A 23,235-nucleotide genomic window follows, 5' to 3' on the forward strand; every position below is an offset into this window, starting at 1 on the left:
TAAAATCCTTACACTGGTTTCCTGTCACTCAGAGAACTGATTTCAAAGTCCTGCTGCTTGTGTATAAATCACTCTGTGGCTCAGCGCCCAAATTTATCCCTGACATGCTTGTGACATATGAACCTTCCAGGACCCTGAGGACATCTGACGCCGGCCTACTCACCGTCCCAAGAGTCAGAACTAAACATGTTGTTAGACAGCCCTGAGCACATTCCCGTTTTACGCTGCCTGCTGCTCTTTATAATGACTGCAACCTTATCTTTAAACTCGATTCAAATCATTTTAAATAAACCTTTTTATCTTTGAGCCTCCTGTTCTGAACTTTTGCTGTTTTTAATGGTGATTCTTTTTTTTTTTTTTTTTTTTTAAAAAGTAAATAATTTAATAATTACTTTTACGTTTTACATCTTTTCTCGTTGTTCGTCTATGCAGAGCCTACGCCTTAGCCTACATGGTTATGAGTGTTTGTACTTGTGTGGTGACTCTGCAGTTACACCTCCAAAACATGAGTGGGCGGTGGTGTTTCTCTGAAGTGTTGTGAAGTTTAGTTGATTCAAAACACACGTTAAACACACATTAATCACATGTTAAACATACGTTAAACACTATTTTTTAAGGGGCGTCGGTGGCTTAGTGGTAGAGCAGGCGCCCCATGTACAAAGCTGTTGCCGCAGTGGCCCGAGTTCGACTCCAGCCTGTGGCCCTTTGCTGCATGTCACTCCCTCTCTCTCTCCCTTTCACACTTCACTATCCTATCAATTAAAGGCAAAAAATACATGTTAAACACATGTTAAATACATTAAACACATGTTAAACACACAAGGTGGGTTTCCATCCAAATGTATCGCAAATTTTAAGCGAATTTTGTGAAAATGCGCAAAAGAAAATGTGAATTTATGCACGTTTCCATTCATTATTGTTTTGCGAGTATTGGGAGTCAACAGGTCGAGCAGAAGGTGGCTTCCTCCTTCTCATGAAAAATAAAAATGCAAAAGAACACCCGTAGAAGAAGAGGGCGCTGTGAGATGACGTCATTGAGAGTGTCTCATGTCCACAACTGATGTAAACGATTACCGGCACATCCATGACTACGACAAGATGGAGAGATTCCTTTGGAACTTCTTGGCTATTGCGAGAGCTCTCATCACACTTATATCAGCGTTGTCAGCGTAGCGTAATAATGCCGTGTTGTCTGTGTTGGTACACCAAGCAGTGCACATGATGCAGCGGTATTCAACACATCCAGTCTGTTCAGGTAAGTTGTGAAATACACTCACCTGACACTGGAGCAATTACCTCTCTCTAAGTTCACACAGGTGTGTGTGTGAAGTAGAAGTAGGATTCAGTAGCCTACGTTATTGTTTATTCGCATTTTCCTAATGTCGATACACTGACTTTTCCACCTCCTTCCAAGTGTAAAAACTTTATTGCGATATTTCGGCCTTTTTTCGAATTTCTGGTGTTTCCATTCAAGTTTTTTTTTTTTTTTTTCACAATTGTTGAAAATGTGAATAAAAATAGGTGGATGGAAACCCACCTACAGTAAACACACGTTAAATACATTAAACACACAGTAAACACATGTTAAACACACAGTAAAAACACACATTAAACACACATTAAACATGGCTTAATAGAGACTGTCAAACACAAATCAGCTTCACTATAACTCGCAGCATTCACAGACAAACACTTGTCTTTATCTGGACACATTTCCCCACAAATACAACATGCTAACGTTATTAGCACAAGCCTATGGCATTTTACATTGTATAAATTAGCCTAGCAGCTAGCAGAGATTTGCTCTGCTCATATTTCAGCCAGGATAAATCACACACAGTGTGTGGAGGCTTTATTGTCTTCACAATTTATTGTTTCTTATCTGTGAAATTAAAGTAAATCAAAGTTTCCACTGAGGGAAATGGTTTCAGCTTACAGAGACAGACAGGAGGTCTGCGTCACTGTGACGTGCAGTTACATCTCTGGAGGTGTGCGTCCGGCGACCGCGTCAGTTTGATGCAGAAGTATAAATCCCACTCCACTCTTTTACTGTAAATCTGTATTCTTTATTATGTTTTATATTTTATTGCTCTGTAAAACACTGAATCACCCTGGTGTATTGAATTTGCGATACAAATGCCTGGCCTAAAGATTTAACACAAAAAAATATGTTGAATTTATCAGATATTCTTCCAGATGACCTCATCTTGAGCTGCTACAGACTTAAAATGCTGCCTCCATGTTAGTGCATCCTTAATATTAAAATGTGTGCTTTTGATAGTTTGAGAACATTTTGTGATAATACTTTGAATTTTTGAGGCAGAACTTTTATTTGTACTGAAATATTTGTAAAGTGTGATATCTCTGCTTTTACCTGAGTATCTGAGTGCGTCTCTCACCACTGAGGATACACAAAGCCCACATCCTGATATGTTAAGAGCTGGGAGGAGATTTGGGGACTTGGGTGCACTGTCAGGGTTTTAAATGTCACCACAAAAAACAAAGTATAAGTATTTAAAGTACCTAAAATTAGAATTCTTCACAATGAAAATGACAAAATCTTACTGCCAGTTTTTGTTTTTCTTACCAAAGTTAAAATCTGACCGCAGCAGTTTTACTTATTTTCAAAGTTGCCGTCCCGCTGCAGGATGCAGACATGTAGGACTGGAGCGCAGTGAAGTCACAGCACCAGTTTGCCTCAGCTTGCTGGTTACCTGTGATCACTGCCCTGTGCCCTGCAGCCAGGCAGCACAGACATCGTCCACATTCTCCGGCTGGTTCAGGCCTGTTCAGGCAGCTGGAGGAGTGTCAGTCTGACAAACCACACACTCACTGTGAAACTGATTAACATGTGACAACACAAAGACCATAAAAGGTGTGAACGCAGGAGGAACTTCCTGGTTGGATGGAAATCCTCCGTCTCTTTTCAAAAAACCCCAACATGCGTGCAGAGACTTGAACCTGCAGCAGAGACGATAATGCATCAGTCTGTCTTCACTGTCAGAGGTTCAGTCTTTGAGGCAATGCAGAGAGTGTGAGAGTGAATGAAGACTCGTTGACTGACAGATTAAATGCAGGGTTCGTGTCTCTACAAGCTGATTCATATGGTGATGAGCTGAAACTAATGGCTGCACAGAAGGGAGGAAGAACTCATTCACAAAACTCCAGCGTGTGTGTTTGTTAAATGTTCTGCAGAAATTCTCTAAATAACAGATTCTTGTCATTACATTGTTCACCTGTCAGTCACTGACTGACGTTAAAAGGTTTGGGGGAAGCTTTGTCTTAACTCTTCACATCATCCATTTGTTATCTGTAACTGGTTATCCTGTTCAGGGTTGTGGGGGGCGGAGCCTATCCCAGCTGTGATTGGGTTCACCCTGGACAGGTCGCCAGACTATCACAGGGCTGACACATAGAGACAGACAACCATTCACACTCACATTCACACCTACGGACAATTTAGAGTCACCTTCACATCATCATGTCAGAAATCCACAGCACCTCTCTAGCGCCCTCTACTGGTAGAAAAGTGTAGCGCTCTTATGACAGTCTGAAAAGACAGCTGTCACAGACAAACGCTGCGTTAACAACAGACTGATAAAGAATAGTCTGGGGCTGTTAGTGGCTGTTTTGGTAAGGAAACTGAACCAGGGTGAGAGAGACAGGATCCGGAATTTGATGGATGTGCCTTTCCGTAAAAATAAAAGCACCAAGCTAATAAAAATGCGGTGAAACTTTTAATTTAAAGAATATAATTTACAAGAAAAGCCCCACGCCATTAAGTTAATGGAATTTCTTACACTCCTCATCACCCCAAATCGATGGTGCGCCAGAATTTAAAGTTTTACTATGGTGAACACTTTTAGTTTGGAGAATTTGGTGAATACCGCATCCGCTCCCTAGACCGGAACCAGAATCCAGACAAAATTCAGAGTGAATAGACACTCGCGTCACCAGGCTCTTAGCTTGAAGAGCCTGGTGACGCGAAGCTAGATAAAGAAGGCCAGGTCTGTCCTGGGACGCTCCCTCGACCCGCTGGAGGTGGAGCCAAGCTATTGTCCCTTATGGACAACATGTCCCACCCCATGCAGGACACTGTGACAGCACTGAGCAGCTCCTTCAGTGACAGGCTGCTTCACCAGCTGACATACCACATGTCCTTCCTTCCTGCTGCCGTCAGCCTGTACCACCAACACTGCTCCCAGCAGACCACACATATGAACACTATGGACAACCAGCCTTCACTCATGTGCCATATCTATTGTATATATTTACTAACTGTGAAATATGGACACCTCATACATGCAGTGATCAGCATTATATTATTATATTCTGCTTTTATTTTCTACTGCTTACAGTACAGGAGTAATATCAGTATTGATAAACTGTGCAGTGTCTTCACTTCCATCGGTCAATAATGTAAAATCAGCCATTCAGTCTGTCTCTTTATTACATCCTGCTCCTTTTGATGTGTCCGTATTATATTGCTTTGTGTTTTTATTCTGTTTGCTCGTTATGCTGCTCTTTGGTTTTGTACAGTTTACTTACTTTACGAATTTATATTTTGGATTTTATTTATTTCCACTGACGCTTCCTGTTTGCTCTCCGTCCCTTTGCTGCTGCAAGTTCCCTCACTGTGGGACGAATAAAGAATTATCTTATCTTACTCAGTTTATTTAAATGATCAATCATCAGTTCCATTAGTCTGTATATTTAAAACAGTGCAGTAATAATGATAATAGATGTCTGTGGGGCAGCATCATTATTCAGTAACCTTGTGGCCTGAGGGTAGAAGCTCCTCCTTTTTTTTTCTCAATAAACTTTATTTCAATTCTTCAGTTTGAACATTGACAGAAATAAACAAAGATAAACAGAATCAGGGGTACATACATACATTCAATTCAAAATGAGGTTTCAAAATACAGTTTCATTTCATTCTTAAACTGGTGGATATTGGGTAGCCTTTCAGTCCATTTGCATTTATGTACATAAAACTTTCCATATAAGATAAGAAGGTTTAGTATAAAAAAAAAACAAAACAAAACATGATTTCTGTCCATATTCTTTTTCTCAAAATAAAATAAAACATCCCTTTTTTGCAGATTAATCTTAATCCCACATAAAGATTCAAACACATATTCAACATCTATCCAAAAGAATTTAACATAAATACATTCATAAAATAAATGTACAATTGTTTCTGTGTCAGTGTTACACAATACACAGGAATCAGAAAGATCAGGTCTGTACTTTTTAATAAAGTGGTTTGTCGGATAAATTAAATGTATCATTTTAAAATGAACTTCACTGATTTTATTATTAATCAGATATTTTTATAGTGAGTCCACACCAATTTCCAATTAATGTTAACAAACTGATTATTCCAATAATTATTACTACGATAAGTTGTAGGGCAGTGTATCATATGTCTAAACAGTCTGTTATTGCATTTGTTATCTTTTATATTGATGCCATTTAGTAGAATATTCAATTTCAATTTCAATTTTATTTATAAAGCCCAAATATCAGTCTTCAGTGTAAACTCCTCCTGATCCTCTCTGTGCTGCCTGCTGTGACCTCAGCAGGCTGAAACAGCAGTTATTAGGGTGGCTGGGATCTTTACTGATTTTTCTGGCAGCATTTTTTTTTTGCAGCATCTGGTTCCTTGCGCCATCGTACCAGATGCTGCAAAGCTTCAAGCAGCACTTGAAGCTCAGAACAAGAGTGAATACTAACAGGAGAATGTTGCAGGGGATTTTGGCACATTGTTTTGGGGCGTTAACCACATGTTTAGCTGTGTTGCTCATTCCACTAATGCATGATCCTTACAAGTTGTTTTCAACAATATAAAATACAACACCAATTAGTATAATTAAAGGGGAGAAATAACTGACTGAAATAACGTTTCCAAACCTTTTTTGAGGAGTTACTGGTAAGTATAATATCTCTCTGGTCCAGTTTATGATCAAAGAAAAGTGTGGATAATTACATTTTCAAATGCAATCTGAAGTAAAATATCAACTTGGCAATCATTGTGTTCTCTGTTACCAATTTAGTGAAGTGGAAGACTTCATACAGAAGCTTGCAAAGAGAAGGAAGATCGAGGAATGGAATTTCCATTAAAAATGGGAAGAAAAAAATACTTGTCCCTCTGACTTTTTATTTCTCTCTCTCTCTCTCTCTCTCTCTCTCTCTCTCTCTCTCTCTCTCTCTCTCTCTCTCTGTCTCATTGTGTCATGTGGATTACTGTTAATTTGTCATGCTGATCTGTTCTGTACGACATCTATTGCACGTCTGTCCGTCCTGGAAGAGGGATCCCTCCTCAGTTGCTCTTCCTGAGGTTTCTACTGTTTTTTTTCCCCGTTAAAGGGTTTTTTGGGGAGTTTTTCCTGATCAGCTGTGAGGGTCATAAGGACAGAGGGATGTCGTATGCTGTAAAGCCCTGTGAGGCAAATTGTGATTTGTGATATTGGGCTTTATAAATAGAATTGATTGATTGAGTTCTTATTGTTTGTTTTTGTACATTTTTATATATTTATACATGTTCAGTTTTATATTTTTAATCTGTCCTCACAGTAATCCTTGTGTTTTATGTGTTTGTAATCTTTAATATCTGGTGAGGAGTCAACTCAGCTTTATTTATCAATCATACAATAACAGAGGTCTGTTAATCTTTTAGGGCACTTTTGATGGAGATCTGAATTGTACATGCAATTGTTATTATTTCCGGCTGTACTTAATTATTATTGTAGCCTACCATTACCTATACTAAATTATAACCAGTGTTGGGCAAGTTACTAGTTAAGAGTAATTAAATTACTTTTTACTCCTTTTAAAAGTAATCACAGTTCTCTTTACTTTATTTCACAAGTTATCAGTTACATTAGCTACTAGTTACACCATTCCCTAAAAAAATAAATAATAATTAAAGCTGCAAGCAGCGTTTGGCGGGACCTTGCACTCGCGCCCGTTTCCGCCCCCAGCTTATGTCATCACTGTGAATTATTTAGAAATATCAAACATATTGCCACAAACATCAGAAAATTCTTACAGAGCTGAACGGTTTGATGTTTGAATGCTTTCTGTAGCTGTAGGTATGTACAAGTGATGTCACATTATGCAAATTAGATGGGCGAATTTCTTCCCATCAGATTCCTCTTCCTTTATTTTGAGGAAGAGACGACAAAAAGAACACAAAACAAAATAAATCTCTGTAAATGTTGGTCCAAACTGTTGGTCCAATCATGAAAATAATGTGATGATGAGAGAGATAAAGTTATACAGAAGATCTGTTTAGTAGCAGTTGAGCTGGCATGTGTGCATCTTTAAAACTGATAAAATAAACGGTGTAGGAGGAGATGTGTTTTCTTGAGACCACGTTTGAGGCGAAATCTTACTTTGAAAGGTCAAATAGCTCACTTCCTGTTGGAATCAGGTCATGGGTGTCAATGCGTGATTTGTAAGTCAAACGCACCAGTTTTGGTTTGATCTTGATACGACATTCCTACGGGCTGCAGTGGCCATTTTAGTGCGTCTAGGTGGCGCTAGAGAGCCCATTTTGGCACTGTAGGGGTTAATAATGTGTATTTGCGGTTTCAAATGAAGTTTCTGCTGCTGTAATCTGTCCTTTAAAGATTGTGAGACACACGGACAGAGAGAGCCGTGTGGCTGTGTGTGTGTGTGTGTGTGTGGCTGTGTGTGTGTGTGTGTGTGTGTGTGTGTGTGTGTGTGTGTGTGTGTGTGTGCAGCTGTTGTCATGGCGATTAATGACTTGCCTGCACCTGAGGGGCACACAGACAGCTCAGGAGAGCAGATCAAGAAAGGCTGTTTAATATGGGTTTGAACTCCTCAAACAAGTCCTTCCCATACCCAAACCGTTGGTCCAATCAAGAAAATAAAGTGATTGTGAGAGACAGCCACTGCTTGTGAACGCACGTGTCGCGTTTTATATTTCTCGAGTCAAAAATGTGGTCAGGGGAGCGAGTTTAAAATGTGTTGCACCTAAGCTGTTTCCAGAAATTTCTCCTCTGAGTTTACATGGGAGTGAATGAGAAAAAAATCGGCGCTCCCTTCGCTTTGGAGCCACTCAGCAAAAATGTGTACGTGTGAGAGATTCCATGTCAACATATCTGTGAGCAGGACAAATTTTCCTACGTTTTGTGGTATAAATTGTGCCTGTACAGTGAAAATTGTGGCCATGGCAGCGAGTTAAAGACAAAAGTTTTAGATGATTTTTAGAGCCCTCTCCACTCTAGCTCACAGCATTCCGTGCAATACACACCCATTGTAAACTGAGAATTTCTCCACTTTTGCTCATGGTACTTTGAGAGGCACCGATCAAAAACGGTAAAAGATATGAAAAAGATGAAAACATGAGTGAATAGATGAGACCTGTGGCAACATTTGAGAGTTGGAATGGAGTCTGTAGCACAAAGTATGGAGACGCTGTAAATGCTAGAAAAAGCCCTAAGATTGGTCTCTTTCTCCCCTGCTGCCATTCATTTCCTATGGGACAGCTTTGGAAAATCGTCAGGATGTTTTTCTGACATCTCACCTTATGGAGGCCACAAAATCCAAACGAAGCGAGTAATGAAAAAGTTACGAATAACTTTTGATTAGAAGGAGTTGATCTGTCATCTGTGCAAGTTTGAAGCCGATTGGATAAGCGGTGTATGAGAAGAAGATTTTTTAGGAAAGGCAGTTTTAAGGCAAAATCTTACTTTGAAAGGGCAAATAGCTCACTTCCTGTTGGATTTAGGTCAGGGGTGTCAGCGCGTGATTTTTAGGTCTTCATGAGACAAACACGCCACTTTTGGTTTCATGTTCCTACGACGTTCCTACAGGCTGTGGCGGCCATTTTTGTGTGCCTAGGTGGCGCTAGAGAGCCCATTTTGGCACTTTAGGGGTTAATGTCATGATTTTCTAAAATTTTTCACCGGTTGTGATGTGCGTGCCAATTTTGGTGAGTTTTTGAGCATGTTTAGGGGGTCAAATTCCAGCTCAAAGAGGCGGCGGGAGAAAGAATAAAGAATAAACGCACCAAAAACAATAGGGTCCTCTCTGTGAGCAGTCCTCTGCCTTAGGGCTCGGTCCCTAATAAACAACACAGAACAACCTCTAGCATGACAGTGGAGGTCCCGACACTGTTTAGCCCAGGACGGCTGTTTAAGTGTGGGTGAGAGGAGCAGAGAGGACTGTGGAGGTCAGGTGGGGCGGGCCAACACTGCGTTACCAGCAATGGTAATGAACCTGGGCTTGTAACTATAATCTAATTAGGCTTACTATTAGCCTACTAATTAATTTCTCCTATTTTTGATAATCAAGTTACAGTAATGCGTTACTAAATAACGAGTTACTGTTCAACACTGATTATAACTATTTAATAAAAAAGTAGTATTTGGGTAGGCTACAGCAAAGAAATTAAAATAAACTTAAGGTAATTTCAGCCTCCACTCGGTAAATTAAACGGTCCTAAAACTGCAGCTTTCCATTATTGCTTTGTTTCCATCAGGTTTGAGTTTTGTGGCAGCGGCGCCATGTTGTGGAGCCCCTGCAAACTGGAGTTGTTGAACCCACATGTGGTTTCCAGTGTGCTGCTGTGAAGCTGTTTGTGTTTCAGCTGTCTGTTACAAACTCCGTTAAACTACGACAATATACGTTCATTTTTGTGTCTGTGAAGCTTTGGACTGACTTGTTTTCTGTTCAAAGGACTTCCGCTTATTGTTGTGAACGATTGTGTCACCATATCAGTGGTCATTTGTTGTACAGTGATTTGTTGAGCACAATATCAGTGACTTAAAGTAACGTTAAGTAGCTTGATGAGAAATCAGTGGTGTAACGTTAGCTTGCTGAGCAGCAGTTAGCTTCAATATGTTTTGGAGCTTGGTGTCAAACGGAGGTGGCTGTGAGAGACCATATTCAGTTGTAACCAGGTATATAGTGTCATTTATTTCACCTGCTAACATCCGGAGCCAGTCTGCTGTCCCGCTGTAACGGATTTTACGGATGTTACTGACTCTGAGAGACCTGACATGATGCTGTTGTTAGCAGGTCCCGGTTTGTGTGTCCGGTGAAGGAGGAGAAATAAACGGATGGAGCTGCAGATGGAGGCGGAGTGGGACTCCCTTTCAGTCCGGAGGGGGGCTCACCGATGACGGAAGGAGGAGGTGAGGTGGTGTTGACAGGATCCAGAGACAAAGTAGACACCTGCCTCTGAGTGCCACCCTTTTTAATATCAACTTTACATCACTTTATTGACATGTTTTTGGCTTTTAAAGATTCTATAAATGTTTGTGACAATTCTACACATGAATACAGATTTAATGAAAGCAGAGAAATGACTGGCCAACTACAAACAACTAAACTAAACCCTGTAGTTGATGCTCCAACCTGACAGAAACATTTTCATGCTTTAAAGTGACGATATAAAACATTTAAACAGTTCCTGAATAAAACGTGTAGCTGGAGCCTGAAGTCACTTTTTTGTTTTATACTGTTAGTTTTTATATATTTTGCAGGTTACACTTATCTAGTTTATATTTAGTTTATATTAGAACAAAACTCACTTAATAAAAGCTTCAGCATGTTTTCAGGATTTGTCATTAAGTGGGGAAAAAGTGAGTTGATGCCCATTTCTGCAGATGTTAATGAACAGTTTCCGCAAACCGTTCCTTTCAAATGAGCCGACAGCAGCTTCACTTATCCAGGAATTACAGTCACAAAACAATCAGAGGAGCTTTTACTGGTTAACTGGCAGAATAAGACTCTGGAAAACTCTCCATATTTCTTGGGCTGGGAAATAAATGATTTCTCTACTTTTCCCAAGACTTTTTAACAGACAGGAAATTTAAAGTCAAGGTTGGAGCAGAAGTTTCTAAGGATTACAAAATAGAAAATGGTATTCCCCAGGGGAGTGCAATCAGTCCTGTATTGTTTAATGTAACGATAAATGCCATCTTTGCAAATTTAGATGGATGCATCAAATCAGCGCTGTATGCAGATGATGGGGCCATATGGATGAGGGGAAGAAATGTGCCACATGTCTTTAAGAATATGGGGAAAATAGAAAAAGTGGAAAAGTGGTCAGATGAGTGGGGGTTTAAACTGTAAGTCATTTTACATGATGTTTACAAATAAGCGCAAGATTGGTGCTGAGAAGCTAAAACTATATGGTCAGCCGATGGAGAGGGTGAATGAATATAAGTACCTGCGTCTATGGCTAGAGTGCAAATATACATGGAAGGTACACATTGAACACTTGGAAACTAAGTGCAAAAAGGTTGTGAAGTTACTACGAGCTGTGGCAGGTTGCGACTGGGGGGGGGGGGGCAGATAAACAGTCATTGATTGACATATGTAGGGCGATTATGAGGTCAACAATAGACTATGGTTGTACAGTATACGGAGCAGCAGCAAAGACATCATTACAAAAAGTAGACTGACTACAGTATAGAGCACTGAGAATATGTCAAGTTTTATGTGCAAGGCTGGCTGTGATTAAGTTCTTAATAACAATGTTTGTCTTCATGTAGAATTTTCTTCTCCAATGTGAGAACATGCAGTTTAGAGTCTTTAGTAGTACGGATGGAGCATTACTGGTTTTGTCATACTCTTATTATTTCTTACTGACCATATGTCAACATGTGAGCAGAATTCAAATGTTTTTACATGATAAAAAGTGTAACAGTTGACACAGTCACTGTTTGGTACTTACCTTGGTTTTTGGGTCACAGGAAACAAAATAAATGCAGAAGAGAGCATTCTTCTCTTTTAGTTTTTAGAAAGTGAAAACATTCAGCGTTGGCCATAATTATTCACTCTGTAAGAATTACAGGGTTGAGAAAGACCTCTGACTGCTTTCAGACACAATAAAGTCCAAAACCTCAATGAGTCATTTCTAAAATGTATTTTCATCAGGCTGAAAACAAAGATCTTAAAATGGGAATTACTGCCAAACCATTTTTCAAGTCTCTCCCAGACTGGACTATCCAGGAAGAACGGAGAGCATTTCTATCAGCTGACAAATTAATTCATCAAAACTCTTTTTGCTTTCTTCAGTGTCTTCAGCCTTAAACTGGAGGAGCAGCGTTACAGGCTGGTAACCATCATCTAACAAAATGTACAAAGCCTGTTCTGATAAAATGAACCTGGAGTAAAACCACATGTCTCCTTCTGGCCAGAGGTGGAAAAAGTACTGAAAAATTCTACTCAAGTAAAAGTACCTTTACTTTGATGAAATTCAACTGAAGTACAAGTAAAGCTACTCATCTAAACTTTTACTCAAGTAACAGTAAAAGTAGTTAGTTTAAAATGTACTTAAAGTAGAAGTTACTTAGTTACTTCCAACAACTTGATAGAGGTCACTCCTATGCAGTGCAAAATGGTCCAGGGTCATAAATCCAATCCAAAAACTGGTTATTTTTTATTAAAGGAAAAACTTTACAAATATGAGAGCATAATGACATTTAACATATCAACACAACATTTAGTGTGTCTTTCAGACAGTACAACTTAGTCAGACCATCCCATAAAACAGTAAAACATTGTTAAATACAATTTAATTGATTATGATGAACCATAGAATTCAATTCAATTTAGGGCTGCACAAAATCATTAGAGCCTCACCATGTGTTCTTGTGCAATAGTCACATTATGAGACTCGCAGTATAAGTTCATCATATCAATATAATATTAGTCAAAGGCAATATGCCATACTTATTTTGCTGCTCAATACTTTAGGTTGTGAAGTTCTCAGTTTCCAGGACAGTTTGATTGTAAACTGTATATTTCATGCAAATACAGCTTTTCAAATCCCAAATGATGACTTCTGTCCAAACAGAGCTATTCAACTTATTGCAACACACTGTTTATTGCAATACATATCACAGTATACAAAATCGTCATGGCAGTGTCAGTTGTGTCTAATATTGCGCAGCCCTCATTCATTTTGACTCACAACTGTTAGACTGATGATTCACAGAGCAACTTTTTGAGCAATGTTGTTGGGCATTATTCCGTCTTCCAAGGCAGGCACAGCTTGCACTGCATAATGAAGCAGTTTCCTCGCGTATGTTTGAAGGCAAAGAGCTGTCCATGATGTGGCCAGGGGTTTTCTTTTGTTTCTTTCGTTTCGTTTCTTTGTTCATTTCAACTGCTGTGTCTGCTTGTGCTTCTGCCGAAGCACTCCCATCCTCCTCCATCTCTCTCTCCACTAACTCACCGGCACCGGCCGGTTGTTCTGGGTCAATTCAACACGAGATTTCTGAGATTCACCCTTTTGGTTTCCATTTAGCCTAAAACTTTTTTTTTTTTTTTTTTTTTTTACTCAGGAACGGATGTGATCTCCAATGTAGTGAAGCACAATACTTCAGTCAAGTAAAAGTAAAATTACAGATTTCAAAAACTACTGAAAGAAATTACAAATTACACAAAAAAACTACTCAATTACAGTAATGTGAGTAAACGTAATTAGTTACTTTCCACCTCTGATTATTAACACCTCATCTGAGATCAGCTGTGGGGTCAGTGAACCTTCAAGTTCTGGAACAAAAACTGTCTTAACAGCACAATAATTCTGACATTTACTCCCCTTTCCCACTGGACAAAAATCCAGTGTATGTAATGGTAATGGTTACAATCCGCATTCACTCCCTGGTCAAATGACTGCAGTAATCATGGATACTTATCAGCTAATGGGCTGCGAGTTTGAACGAGAGACTGGATAAATAACAGGGGTGGTGCCTGCATGTTCTCCCTGTGTCAGCGTGGGTTTCCTCCAGGTGCTCCCACATGTTCTCCCTGTGTCAGCGTGGGTTTCCTCCAAGTGCTCCCACATGTTCTCCCTGTGTCAGCGTGGGTTTCCTCCAAGTGCTCCCACATGTTCTCCCTGTGTCAGCGTGGGTTTCCTCCAGGTGCTCCCACATGTTCTCCCTGTGTCAGCGTGGGTTTCCTCCAGGTGCTCCAGCTTCCTCCCACAGTCCAAAGACATGCAGGTTAATTGGTGACTCTAAATTGTCCGTAGGTGTGAATGTGAGTGTGAATGGTTGTCTGTCTCTATGTGTCAGCCCTGTGATAGTCTGGTGACCTGTCCAGGGTGTACCCTGCCTCTCATCCACTGTTAGCTGGGATAGGCTCCACCCCCTGTGACCCTCAAGAGGATAAGTGGTTACGTACCAATTTTAGTGGAAAAAGGGTATAAAGCCCAAAACCCCAAGACAACAGTGCTGTTGTACAGCATAGCTTGTTGATTTTGACACCTGGGAACCACTGAACACCATTTTCTGTTGCCATGAAGTCTCTGCTTCTTTAAAGTTTCAGTTACTGAAACCAAATAACAGCAGAATAAAATCATCTGAACCTGCTCTGCTGTCACATTTACATGAGACAAGTCCTCATGAAGTCCAACAGATTGACGGGTTGTCTTGTGTCAGAAGTGTCTGTATCAGGTCACTCATCTCTCTGTCATGTGTTTTCTGCAGATCCTTCTTCTCCTCCTCATTTCTCACCTGTTTCATTTCTTGTTCCTGTTTTCTCAGTAACTCAGTGATTATTCGCACATTTTCTCTCCTTCTGGTCACACATTTGACTAAGTCAGAAATGTCTTCCTGCTTTTTCTTCAGTTGTTCTTCAGTGTGAGCTGAAAGAGCCTTTAAGAGGTCATACTGCTGCTCTTTGTCTTTCAGTTGTTCTTCATTGCTGTCTGAAAGAGCCTTTAAGAGGTCATACTGCTGCTCTTTGTCTTTCAGTTGTTCTTCATTGCTGTCTGAACGAGCCTTTAAGAGGTCATACTGCTGCTCTTTGTCTTTCAGTTGTCTCTCATGCTCCTGCTTTAGAGCTGCACATTCCTTCTTGTATTTCTCTTTGAATTCATTGAACTCTTCAGCTTTCTCTCTGGCCTCCTCTTCATGTGTCTTCATCAGATTCTCCATTTTCTTCTTATAGTTCTCCTCCATGTCTTTTTCCTCTTGTTCTCTTCTGAGTCGCTCCTCTTCTTTTCTCTTCTTTTCATATCTCTCTCTCTCCTGATCATATTCTTCTTGAAGCTTTTTTAGTTTTGTTTGTTCCTCCTGTCGTCTCTGTTCATCTTCTTCATATCGTTTCTCCCACCATTCTTTTTGTTTTCTCTCCCAGTTCTCTCGTTCTTTCCTCATCTCTTCTCTGCTCTCCTCCAGCTTTCTGTCAATAGTTTCCTTTGATTCTGACTCTGATCTTATTTTTTGCTCCAAAGCTTCAAATTTTTGTTCCCACTCCTGTCGTTTAATTTCTTCCTGTCGTTTTCTCTTCCTGTCTTCTTCTTCCCTCATTTCCTGTTCTTTCTTTCTCTCCTCACGTTCCTTGTTGATCCTCTCCTCCTTTTCTTGAAGTAGTTTTTCTCTCAGTTTTTTCTCTTTTTCAATTTCTGCTCTCCGTTGTTCTTCGATTTCCTGTCTCTCTTTTTCCTCTTGTTCTCCTCTGAGTCGCTCCTCTTCTTTTCTCTCCTTTTCACTTCTCTCTCTCTCCTGGTCGTATTCATCTTGAAGTTTTCTACGTCTTGTTTGTTCTTCCTGTCGTCTCTGTTCATTTTCTTCATATCGTTTCTCCCACCATTCTTTTTGTTTTCTCTCCCAGTTCTCTCGTTCTTTCCTCATCACCTCTCTGCTCTCCTCCAGCTTTCTGTCAATAGTTTCCTTCGATTCTGACTCGAACTTTATTTTTTGCTCCAAAGCTTCAAATTTTTGTTCCCACTCCTGTCGTTGAATTTCCTCTTGTTCTCTTCTGAGTCGCTCCTCTTCTTTTCTCTTCTTTTCATATCTCTCTCTCTCCTGTTCATATTCTTCTCGAAGCTTTTTCAGTCTTGTTTGTTCCTCCTGTCGTCTCTGTTCATCTTCTTCATATCGTTTCTCCCACCATTCTTTTCGTTTTCTCTCCCAGTTCTCTTGTTCTTTCCTCATCTCTTCTCTGCTCTCCTCCAGCTTTCTGTCAGTAGTTTCCTTTGATTCTAACTCGAACTTTAATTTTTGCTCCAAAGCTTCAACTTTTTGTTTCCACTCCTGTCGTTGAATTTCTTCCTCTTGTTTTCTCTTCCTGTCTTCTTCTTCTCTCATTTTCTGTTCTTTCTTTCTCTCCTCACATTCCTTGTTGATCCTCTCCTCCTTTTCTTCGAGTTGTTTTTCTCTCAGTTTTCTCTCCTTTTCAGTTTCTGCTCTCTGTTCTTCCATTCTTATTTTCATCTCTTGCATTTCTTCCTCATATTTTCTTCTCAGCTCCTCCCTCTCTCTCTCCATCTCTTCTTCCTTCTCCTTCAGGATCCTCTCCATCTCTTTCTTTATAGCTGCCTCGGCCTCTTGCAGCATCTCATTAGTGTAGCAGCTGCCTCCATTTGTCTTCACCATGGTGTCAATCTTGGTCATCAGCTCACTGACTTGTGTGTGGTTGTGTTTATCATAGTTATTGAACACATGGCATCTTCCTCCACAGTCAGCAATCAGCTTCTTAAAGGAGTCATCACATTCTTTTTTAATGTATTCTTCAACAGACATCTCATCCTGTTCCAGTGAATCTCCTCTGGTGAAAAGAATGATGGTGAACTGTTCAGCATTGTTCCCAAAGCCTTCCTTGATGAGTTTTAATGTCTCCTTCTCCTCTGATGTTAATCTGCCGATTTGTAACACCAACAGGAAGACATGTGGTCCTGGAACCAGAAGACTGATGCATTTCACCATCTCCTCATTAACCTCTTCATGGGACAAAGTTGTGTCAAACAGACCAGGAGTGTCGACCACAGCAACAGGACAACCGTCCACCTCACCCACTGCTTTCTGACAGTGTTTGGTGACTGATGTTTGGCTTGATTTGGCTTTAAACTCCTTCCTTCCTAGGATGGTGTTTCCTGAAATACTCTTCCCACAGCCAGTCTTCCCTATCAGCACAATCCTGAGACACTCTGGGCTCTGCTCCTCTTCATCACCTGTAACATCAGAAGACATCAAACATGAATTACCTTTAATATTCACAGCTGCTATAGTATAGGCTCAAGAACTGTAATGTAGAGCATTGTTTAGGATACTCGTTTTTTTTTAATTCAAAGTACTTACAATTGATCCTTTTCTTCTGTGTAAGTCTCTGAAGTTGACCTTGTTGCATGTTGAGAAGTTTCTCTTGCTGTATGAGTTTTTCCATTTGTGCATGAGCAAATGTTTCTGTCGTATAGCAGGATGGTTTCTTTTTAGATTGGCAATTTTTTTCCACAGCATCCAACAGCTCTGGGATCTGCTGCTGGTCCTTGATGTTGACAACAACATATCTTCCTCCACAGCTCTGACAGAGCTCCTGGATGTCTCTGTTCTTCTTTATAAAGTTAACAACAGGTGGAGCTGTAGGATCTGACTCCACAGTGAACAGGATCAAGGTGAAGTCATTGACTCGAGAGCTGAATGTGTTCCTGATGGTCTCTAACTCTCCCTTGTCTTCATCAGTGAGGGGACGCACAGGTAGGACCAGGATGAAGGCATGGACGCCCTCAGGATCACAGAGGGAGATACACCTGAATGATTCCTCCATCACTGCCTCCTGAGGTTTTCCATACAAGGCAGGCAGCTCCACCAGGGAAACCCAACGTCCACACACCTCTCCCTGATGTTTAACACACTCTGATGAGCTGGAGACTGAATGAAGCTCTGTGTGACCTAAAATGGCCTTGGCTGCTGAAGTCTTCCCTGCTCCTCTCCTCCCACACAGGACCAGGTTTAAAGCTGCTCTGATGTGTTTATTAGCTGTTTCTTCAGTCCTCTCCATCAGTGATGTGTGGTCATCTTCAGACATACTGTAGTATCTTCCTCCACAGTCTCTCAGGAGTTCATTAACAGTGACACTCCTTTCACTCCTCTCCTCATGTGTCATGATGACCATCGAGTATTTAAAGGCATCTTGACCAAACAGAGTCAGGATGAACTTCAGTGTTTGTCTGTTCTCCTCAGTGAACTCAGAGGGTTTCACTAACAGCAGCAGAACATTTGGTCCAGGAGGACAAAGAGTCAAACAGTTCATCACCTCTCTTCTCAGCATTTCAACAGACAAACTGAAGATGTTTGGAGTTTTCACTACTGTTAATGGTTTTCCTCTCCACTCTCCGTGGGCGGTCACACTTTGCTTGGTTGGGAAAAATTTGGGGTTCTGAAAACGTTGCTCCCCAGTGATGAAGTTCCCAAGTCTTGTCTGCCTGTCTTCACTTTTTCCCAGCAGCACAATCCTAAGTGCAGATGCTGTAATAAAACAGAGAGACAAAAAGACAGGATCTAAATATGAGGCTGAAATCAGCACACTCACATGATGAGATCTCTTCAGTCATCTCCCAGTGCTGTCCACTAGAAATGATGTTAATCACCACTGATTTGAAACATTAAATATATTTTGAGGGTAACATACACCAAGCAAATTATGTTTTCTATTAACATGAGGAAATGTTGCTAATTAACTGACAGTGAACTTACCAGTAAAATGTTCACTGACGATGTATTTTAGTTATTTTCTACCAAAACAGGCAATCACCAATGCCATATCAACCCGTAGTGACAAGAGCATTGTGTTTTATTACTCTTTAACTAAAACCGCAATATTTCCCTAAACTTAACCAAAGTGCATTTGTTGCCCAAACCTAAAACGGGAGTCTGGATGTGACCCCAGGGTTCTGGAGTCAAGGTTCTGCCCTTTGCCATCCTTTGGCCATCCTCCCCAGCTACCTCCTTACAAGACCTACACTGTACATAAATGAAGTGTTTATTACCTGGAAGAAATGTTGTCTCTCTGCATCCTTCAGGCAGCAATTATGTTGCCACGTGAACATAATTAAGAAAACAATTTAGTGACACACAGATGTACTTTCTATGAGCCAGTGTTGCCTCTCCAGGCTTAAAGGAGCAATAAGCGAAATTCATTATTTCTAGATTGAAGGAATTAAAAAATTGCTATGTGAAGAACTAGAGGTGTAATTTCATCTGGAGTATAGCATGACCTCACACACCCTTTCTCTGTGTTGATCTCCAGCCCCTTGTTTACACACCGGTCCGGCTGCGCGTTCATGTACGTTCATGTGAATTCCCACCCCCCCTCTCGGAGCCCTTGGCCCTCCCTCCCTATAAAAGGCTACAGCCAGTGAGCGATGGCAGCGCATATTTTCGAAATGCAATGGCGGAGAGCGGAACGAAACGGGGCTAACCGGTGCTTCCTCCTCAGGCTCCACTTCACTCAGCTGCCACAGATCTGCTGCCTCTCCCACTTTAACCTCAGTAACAATCCCGAGCTAGCTGGGAGCAGCTTACGAGGCGTTACCGGAGGGAAGCACAGCTGGTTAGCCTCCACTAGCTTCCCAACTAGCCCCGGCTCTCTGTTTGCATCCAACCGGAGCACCGAGCCCTGGTTTGTTATTCAGGTTAAAGTGGGAAGAAGCAGCAGGTTTATCTGGCAGCTGAGTGAAGAGGAGGCTGCGGAGGAAACACCAGGATGGGTTAGTGTCCGGAGCTTGAGTTATTAGCGACTCGGTCCCAGCAATGGGTCAGGCGTTACGGTTGTGTTAAGTGAGTAAGTTAGCCCGGTAGCCGAGCTAACATTTGCAATTAGCATTGTAAAATGTAGCCTCCCCGCGAGGCTACATTTTTGTAATATATTTGCTGAGATGGAGGCGAGGCTCAGTGACTAGAAGAGCTGATAGAAATTCTCCATAGCTGTTAAGTTACTCCAGTAGCTGGTGGCAGCCGACTCGGCTAGTGCTAACACCAGGAGCTAATGCTAACGTTCCTCCTCTTCTCCGTGAGTGAAAGCAATGCTTTAGCCTAGCGGGCAGCCCGCTAGGCTAAAGCATTGCTCTTACATTATTAAATGTATCTTATTACATTTATTACAGGTACCATCATCATTGAAGTAGGCAGGGGAATAGCTAAACACAGCAGAGACCGAGACATCGCTAACTGCTAGATGAGGGGGGTGGGGAGCAGAGGTAGAGGGAGGAGTGGCTCATGACACTTTGTTTTGGTCTACAGGCAGTGCACAACAGCTAACCTAGCAGTGAAACGATTTCGCTTATTGCCCATTTAATGTTCTGGTTCAACTCACAGTGCCAACTATTTGTTAAAATGGGATGTGTCATTCTGTTAACCTGAGTTCATATGTGTGCTGAAAATACTAACTGAATAACCTGCTTCTTATGGTCATGAACAGCTTTTCATATTAGAAGTTAATTAAAAGGATGTAGTCGTGATCAGAAACATTAAACTGAAATTATTGAATGGCAGCCATCAGTATCATTAAAGGAAATACTGTTTTGCCCAAACAGAGCAGGGAATGTGACGGTCAGGGTGGTGGATGGGAATGTATGTGTTAACGTATCATAAATAGTTAATACATATATTCAATTTAAATAAATATTTGTAAGAAAGGGGAGTATGACATTTCCCCTGTGATGTATTTTGCAAATGCAAAGTAGTCAAACACAGTATTATTATTATTATTATTATTATTATTATTTTATGTTGTTGCCTTTCAGTGGTAAAGAATTGTGGGATGTGTTTGGATTCATCTTAGAGAAAAGATGCCACTGAAGATCTGTTGGCAAACACATGATTAACACTGTGATGAATGTACTTACTGTGAGTCCCAGGGGTTTTTAAAACAGATGTTGCATCCTCAAACACATCACAGCTCACATGCTCTCCATTGTTCTCCTTTGCAGTTTGACCCAATCGTGTTAACAGCTCTGGACGTTCAAGGTTCTTCTGCTTCAGGTATCTGTATCTACACATTCTGATCATGTCTTTTAAGGGCTGGTCTGGTTCATCTTTGAAACCTGAACTCTCCTCTCTGGGTGTTGATATCAGTATGAATGAATGATCAAATGATTGATCACTGAAGAGTTTCAGGACTCTGCAGAGTCTCAGTTTGTGTTCCTCAGTGAAGTCTTCAGGCTGTAGAACCAGCAGGAACACATGAGGTCCAGGATCAGAGAGTCTCACACACTTTTCTACATGTTCTGACAGTTTGTCTTCAGAGATGTTGGGATGCAGCAGATCTGGAGTGTTGATCAGAACTATTTCTTTGTCCTTTATCTGTCCTCTTTCTGTCAGACAGCAGTCTGGTTCTTCCTCAGTGTTGAACTTAGTCTCTCCCAGTATGAAGTTCCCCACTGAACTCCTCTGAGACCAGCTGTTCTCCAGCAGAACAACCCTCAGCTCACACACTGTGGAAAACAAACATTTATAAAAGGTGAAAAACAGATCAACTCAGACCTGCATTTGTTTATTGATCATTTTATTGCTGTTTAACTTGAGGGTTTAGTTACTCATAGATTTTAGCTACATAACACTGTAAACTCAGATATTCAAACAGCATGATAACAGTTCAGTTTGACTCACTGTGAGGTGGCAGCCAGCCCAAGCTGCCACTGCGCTTCAGAGGATGCAGATCATCTGTGATTGGAGGGACACAGCATTTGTTTAATCACATGTAATCTACATTACACCTTTGTGACACAGTAACACTGTCATCATTCAGATGTCTCATACAGTCTTCTAAAACTCTGGACCAGATCTGAAACAGACACGGAAAACTGGTGTGATCATTAGGCGATGTTACACATTTTAACGACAGGGTGGCAGTAGTGGTTAAAACTGGCTTTTCCCAGCTGCTGGAGCTACAAGGCTACAATCTGTCCACCACACTCAATCAGCTATTATTTTTAATTTCATCATAATTCTTGCAGTTACTAAAATGATGTTGCACTGGAAATTAAGCTTCTATTATTCAACCTTGACTCACCTTTACATCCTCCACAGCTTTTTTAAAATACATTTCCAGTGCTGTAAATTGTTGAAATGTGTGCAGTTTAAATGTAAAATTAAACAATGTATTAAGACTTGCTTTGCTGGTATATCTGGTATGAATTTTAACAGTAACATGAACACCACCACACACTGCTGCAATCAATAATCAAGTCAGGAAAAGCTTCCCAAAGTATTTTATTATATTATTTTAAAGGTTGAATGAAGTCTCTCGCTGTCTGGACGAGGAGGAGGCGGCAGCGGGAGTTGAATTAGTGGAGCTCATCACAGTGTGCAGCTCCTCCTTTGTCTTGATCAGAATATGCTCCCACTTCCTTAGCCTGGGAGGAAGAGGAGAGGTTATCAGGAGCAAACTGGGTCATTTAACTGACTTGTTTTGTATTTTCTTTCCATTACTACAAGAAATTTAAGGGACAGCAAGAGGGACTTCAGCCCACAGGTTCATGAAGAAGCTGGGGAGAATGAGACCAGTAACAGGTTCAAAACACCCCTTCCAGGTATCCTCACCTGCTCTATGTCTACAAGTCCTGAGAAGAGTATAAAGATCAGCCTCCCTGATGGAATCTGATCATTGGCAGTGTAATCAGTGTAATGTTCTCAGCCATAGCCTCTTGTCAAATATACACACCTATGCAATTAGGTGATTACAGGTGTGTGCAATTAACACATTAAATCAATCAAATAATATATTCTGGACAGCAATAGAAGATATGTGGCGATCTAGAGAAAAAGAGAAAAAAAAGATCAAATACAAATATCAATATTATCTTCACCAACATCTTATATATAGGAAAACTATTGGGAAAAAGAGAAAAATACATATCATAAATGCAGACAACAATATTAATTCTTTGTAGAAATCACATTAAAAGCTTCAATCAGATAAGTACAAGTAATTAAACAACAATTCAATAAGTTAGATATGGGAGCCTTTTCTACAAACACACACTCAAGTCCAATTCATCATTAAGACCAAAGTTAGTCCCAAAAGTTTGAAGTTCTGTGATCCAAAAGGCTTCTCGTCTAAGAAGTGTCTCCTTTAGATCAGCCCCACGTCTAGGCAGGACTACTTTTTCTATACCACAATAGCTAAAGGCTGTAATTGGATGATTAGCCTGTTTAAAGTGGACTGCTACTGGGTTGTTATTTTGGATAATGAAATGTGATTCTAGGTGGTGTTTTGAATAGGTGACCAATTTTAGGGTCACTCGATAGAATGTACCGGTGTTTCTTGATAGAATGTTTCATTTCATTTGCTCTATCAGTAAAATTAAGAACGCAGACTGCTGGTGGTTTGTTTTTTAACTTACTATTACTCTGTGCTTGGGTTACCACTTTTTGTAGAGCTGCATCCAAACATTCATCTTCATAACCTCTTTGTTTAAAACGTGATTTCATTATATTTACTTGGTTGTCAAATGATTCTTTT

General features: G+C 40.6%; 1 protein-coding gene across 4 annotated transcripts in view; it reads right to left on the reverse strand.

Annotated features, from left to right (window-relative positions):
• Positions 1 to 13,299: 13,299 nt before the first annotated feature.
• The window catches only part of LOC125890731 (golgin subfamily B member 1-like), a 104,404-nt gene continuing 94,468 nt past the window's right edge, over positions 13,300 to 23,235 (reverse strand). For all 4 annotated transcript variants that reach the window (XM_049579512.1, XM_049579513.1, XM_049579510.1 and 1 more), the window contains exons 3-6: positions 21,381 to 21,434; positions 20,618 to 21,205; positions 17,073 to 18,239; positions 13,300 to 16,945 (exon numbers count right to left, since the gene is read on the reverse strand). In XM_049579512.1, the coding sequence (XP_049435469.1) occupies positions 14,391 to 16,945; positions 17,073 to 18,239; positions 20,618 to 21,205; positions 21,381 to 21,434 (4,364 nt within the window). In that variant the 3' untranslated portion in view covers positions 13,300 to 14,390. The remainder of the gene's footprint in view (positions 16,946 to 17,072; positions 18,240 to 20,617; positions 21,206 to 21,380; positions 21,435 to 23,235) is intronic.

This window comes from Epinephelus fuscoguttatus, linkage group LG6 (genome assembly GCF_011397635.1).
Source record: "Epinephelus fuscoguttatus linkage group LG6, E.fuscoguttatus.final_Chr_v1".
Classification (NCBI taxonomy): Eukaryota; Metazoa; Chordata; class Actinopteri; order Perciformes; family Serranidae; genus Epinephelus; species Epinephelus fuscoguttatus.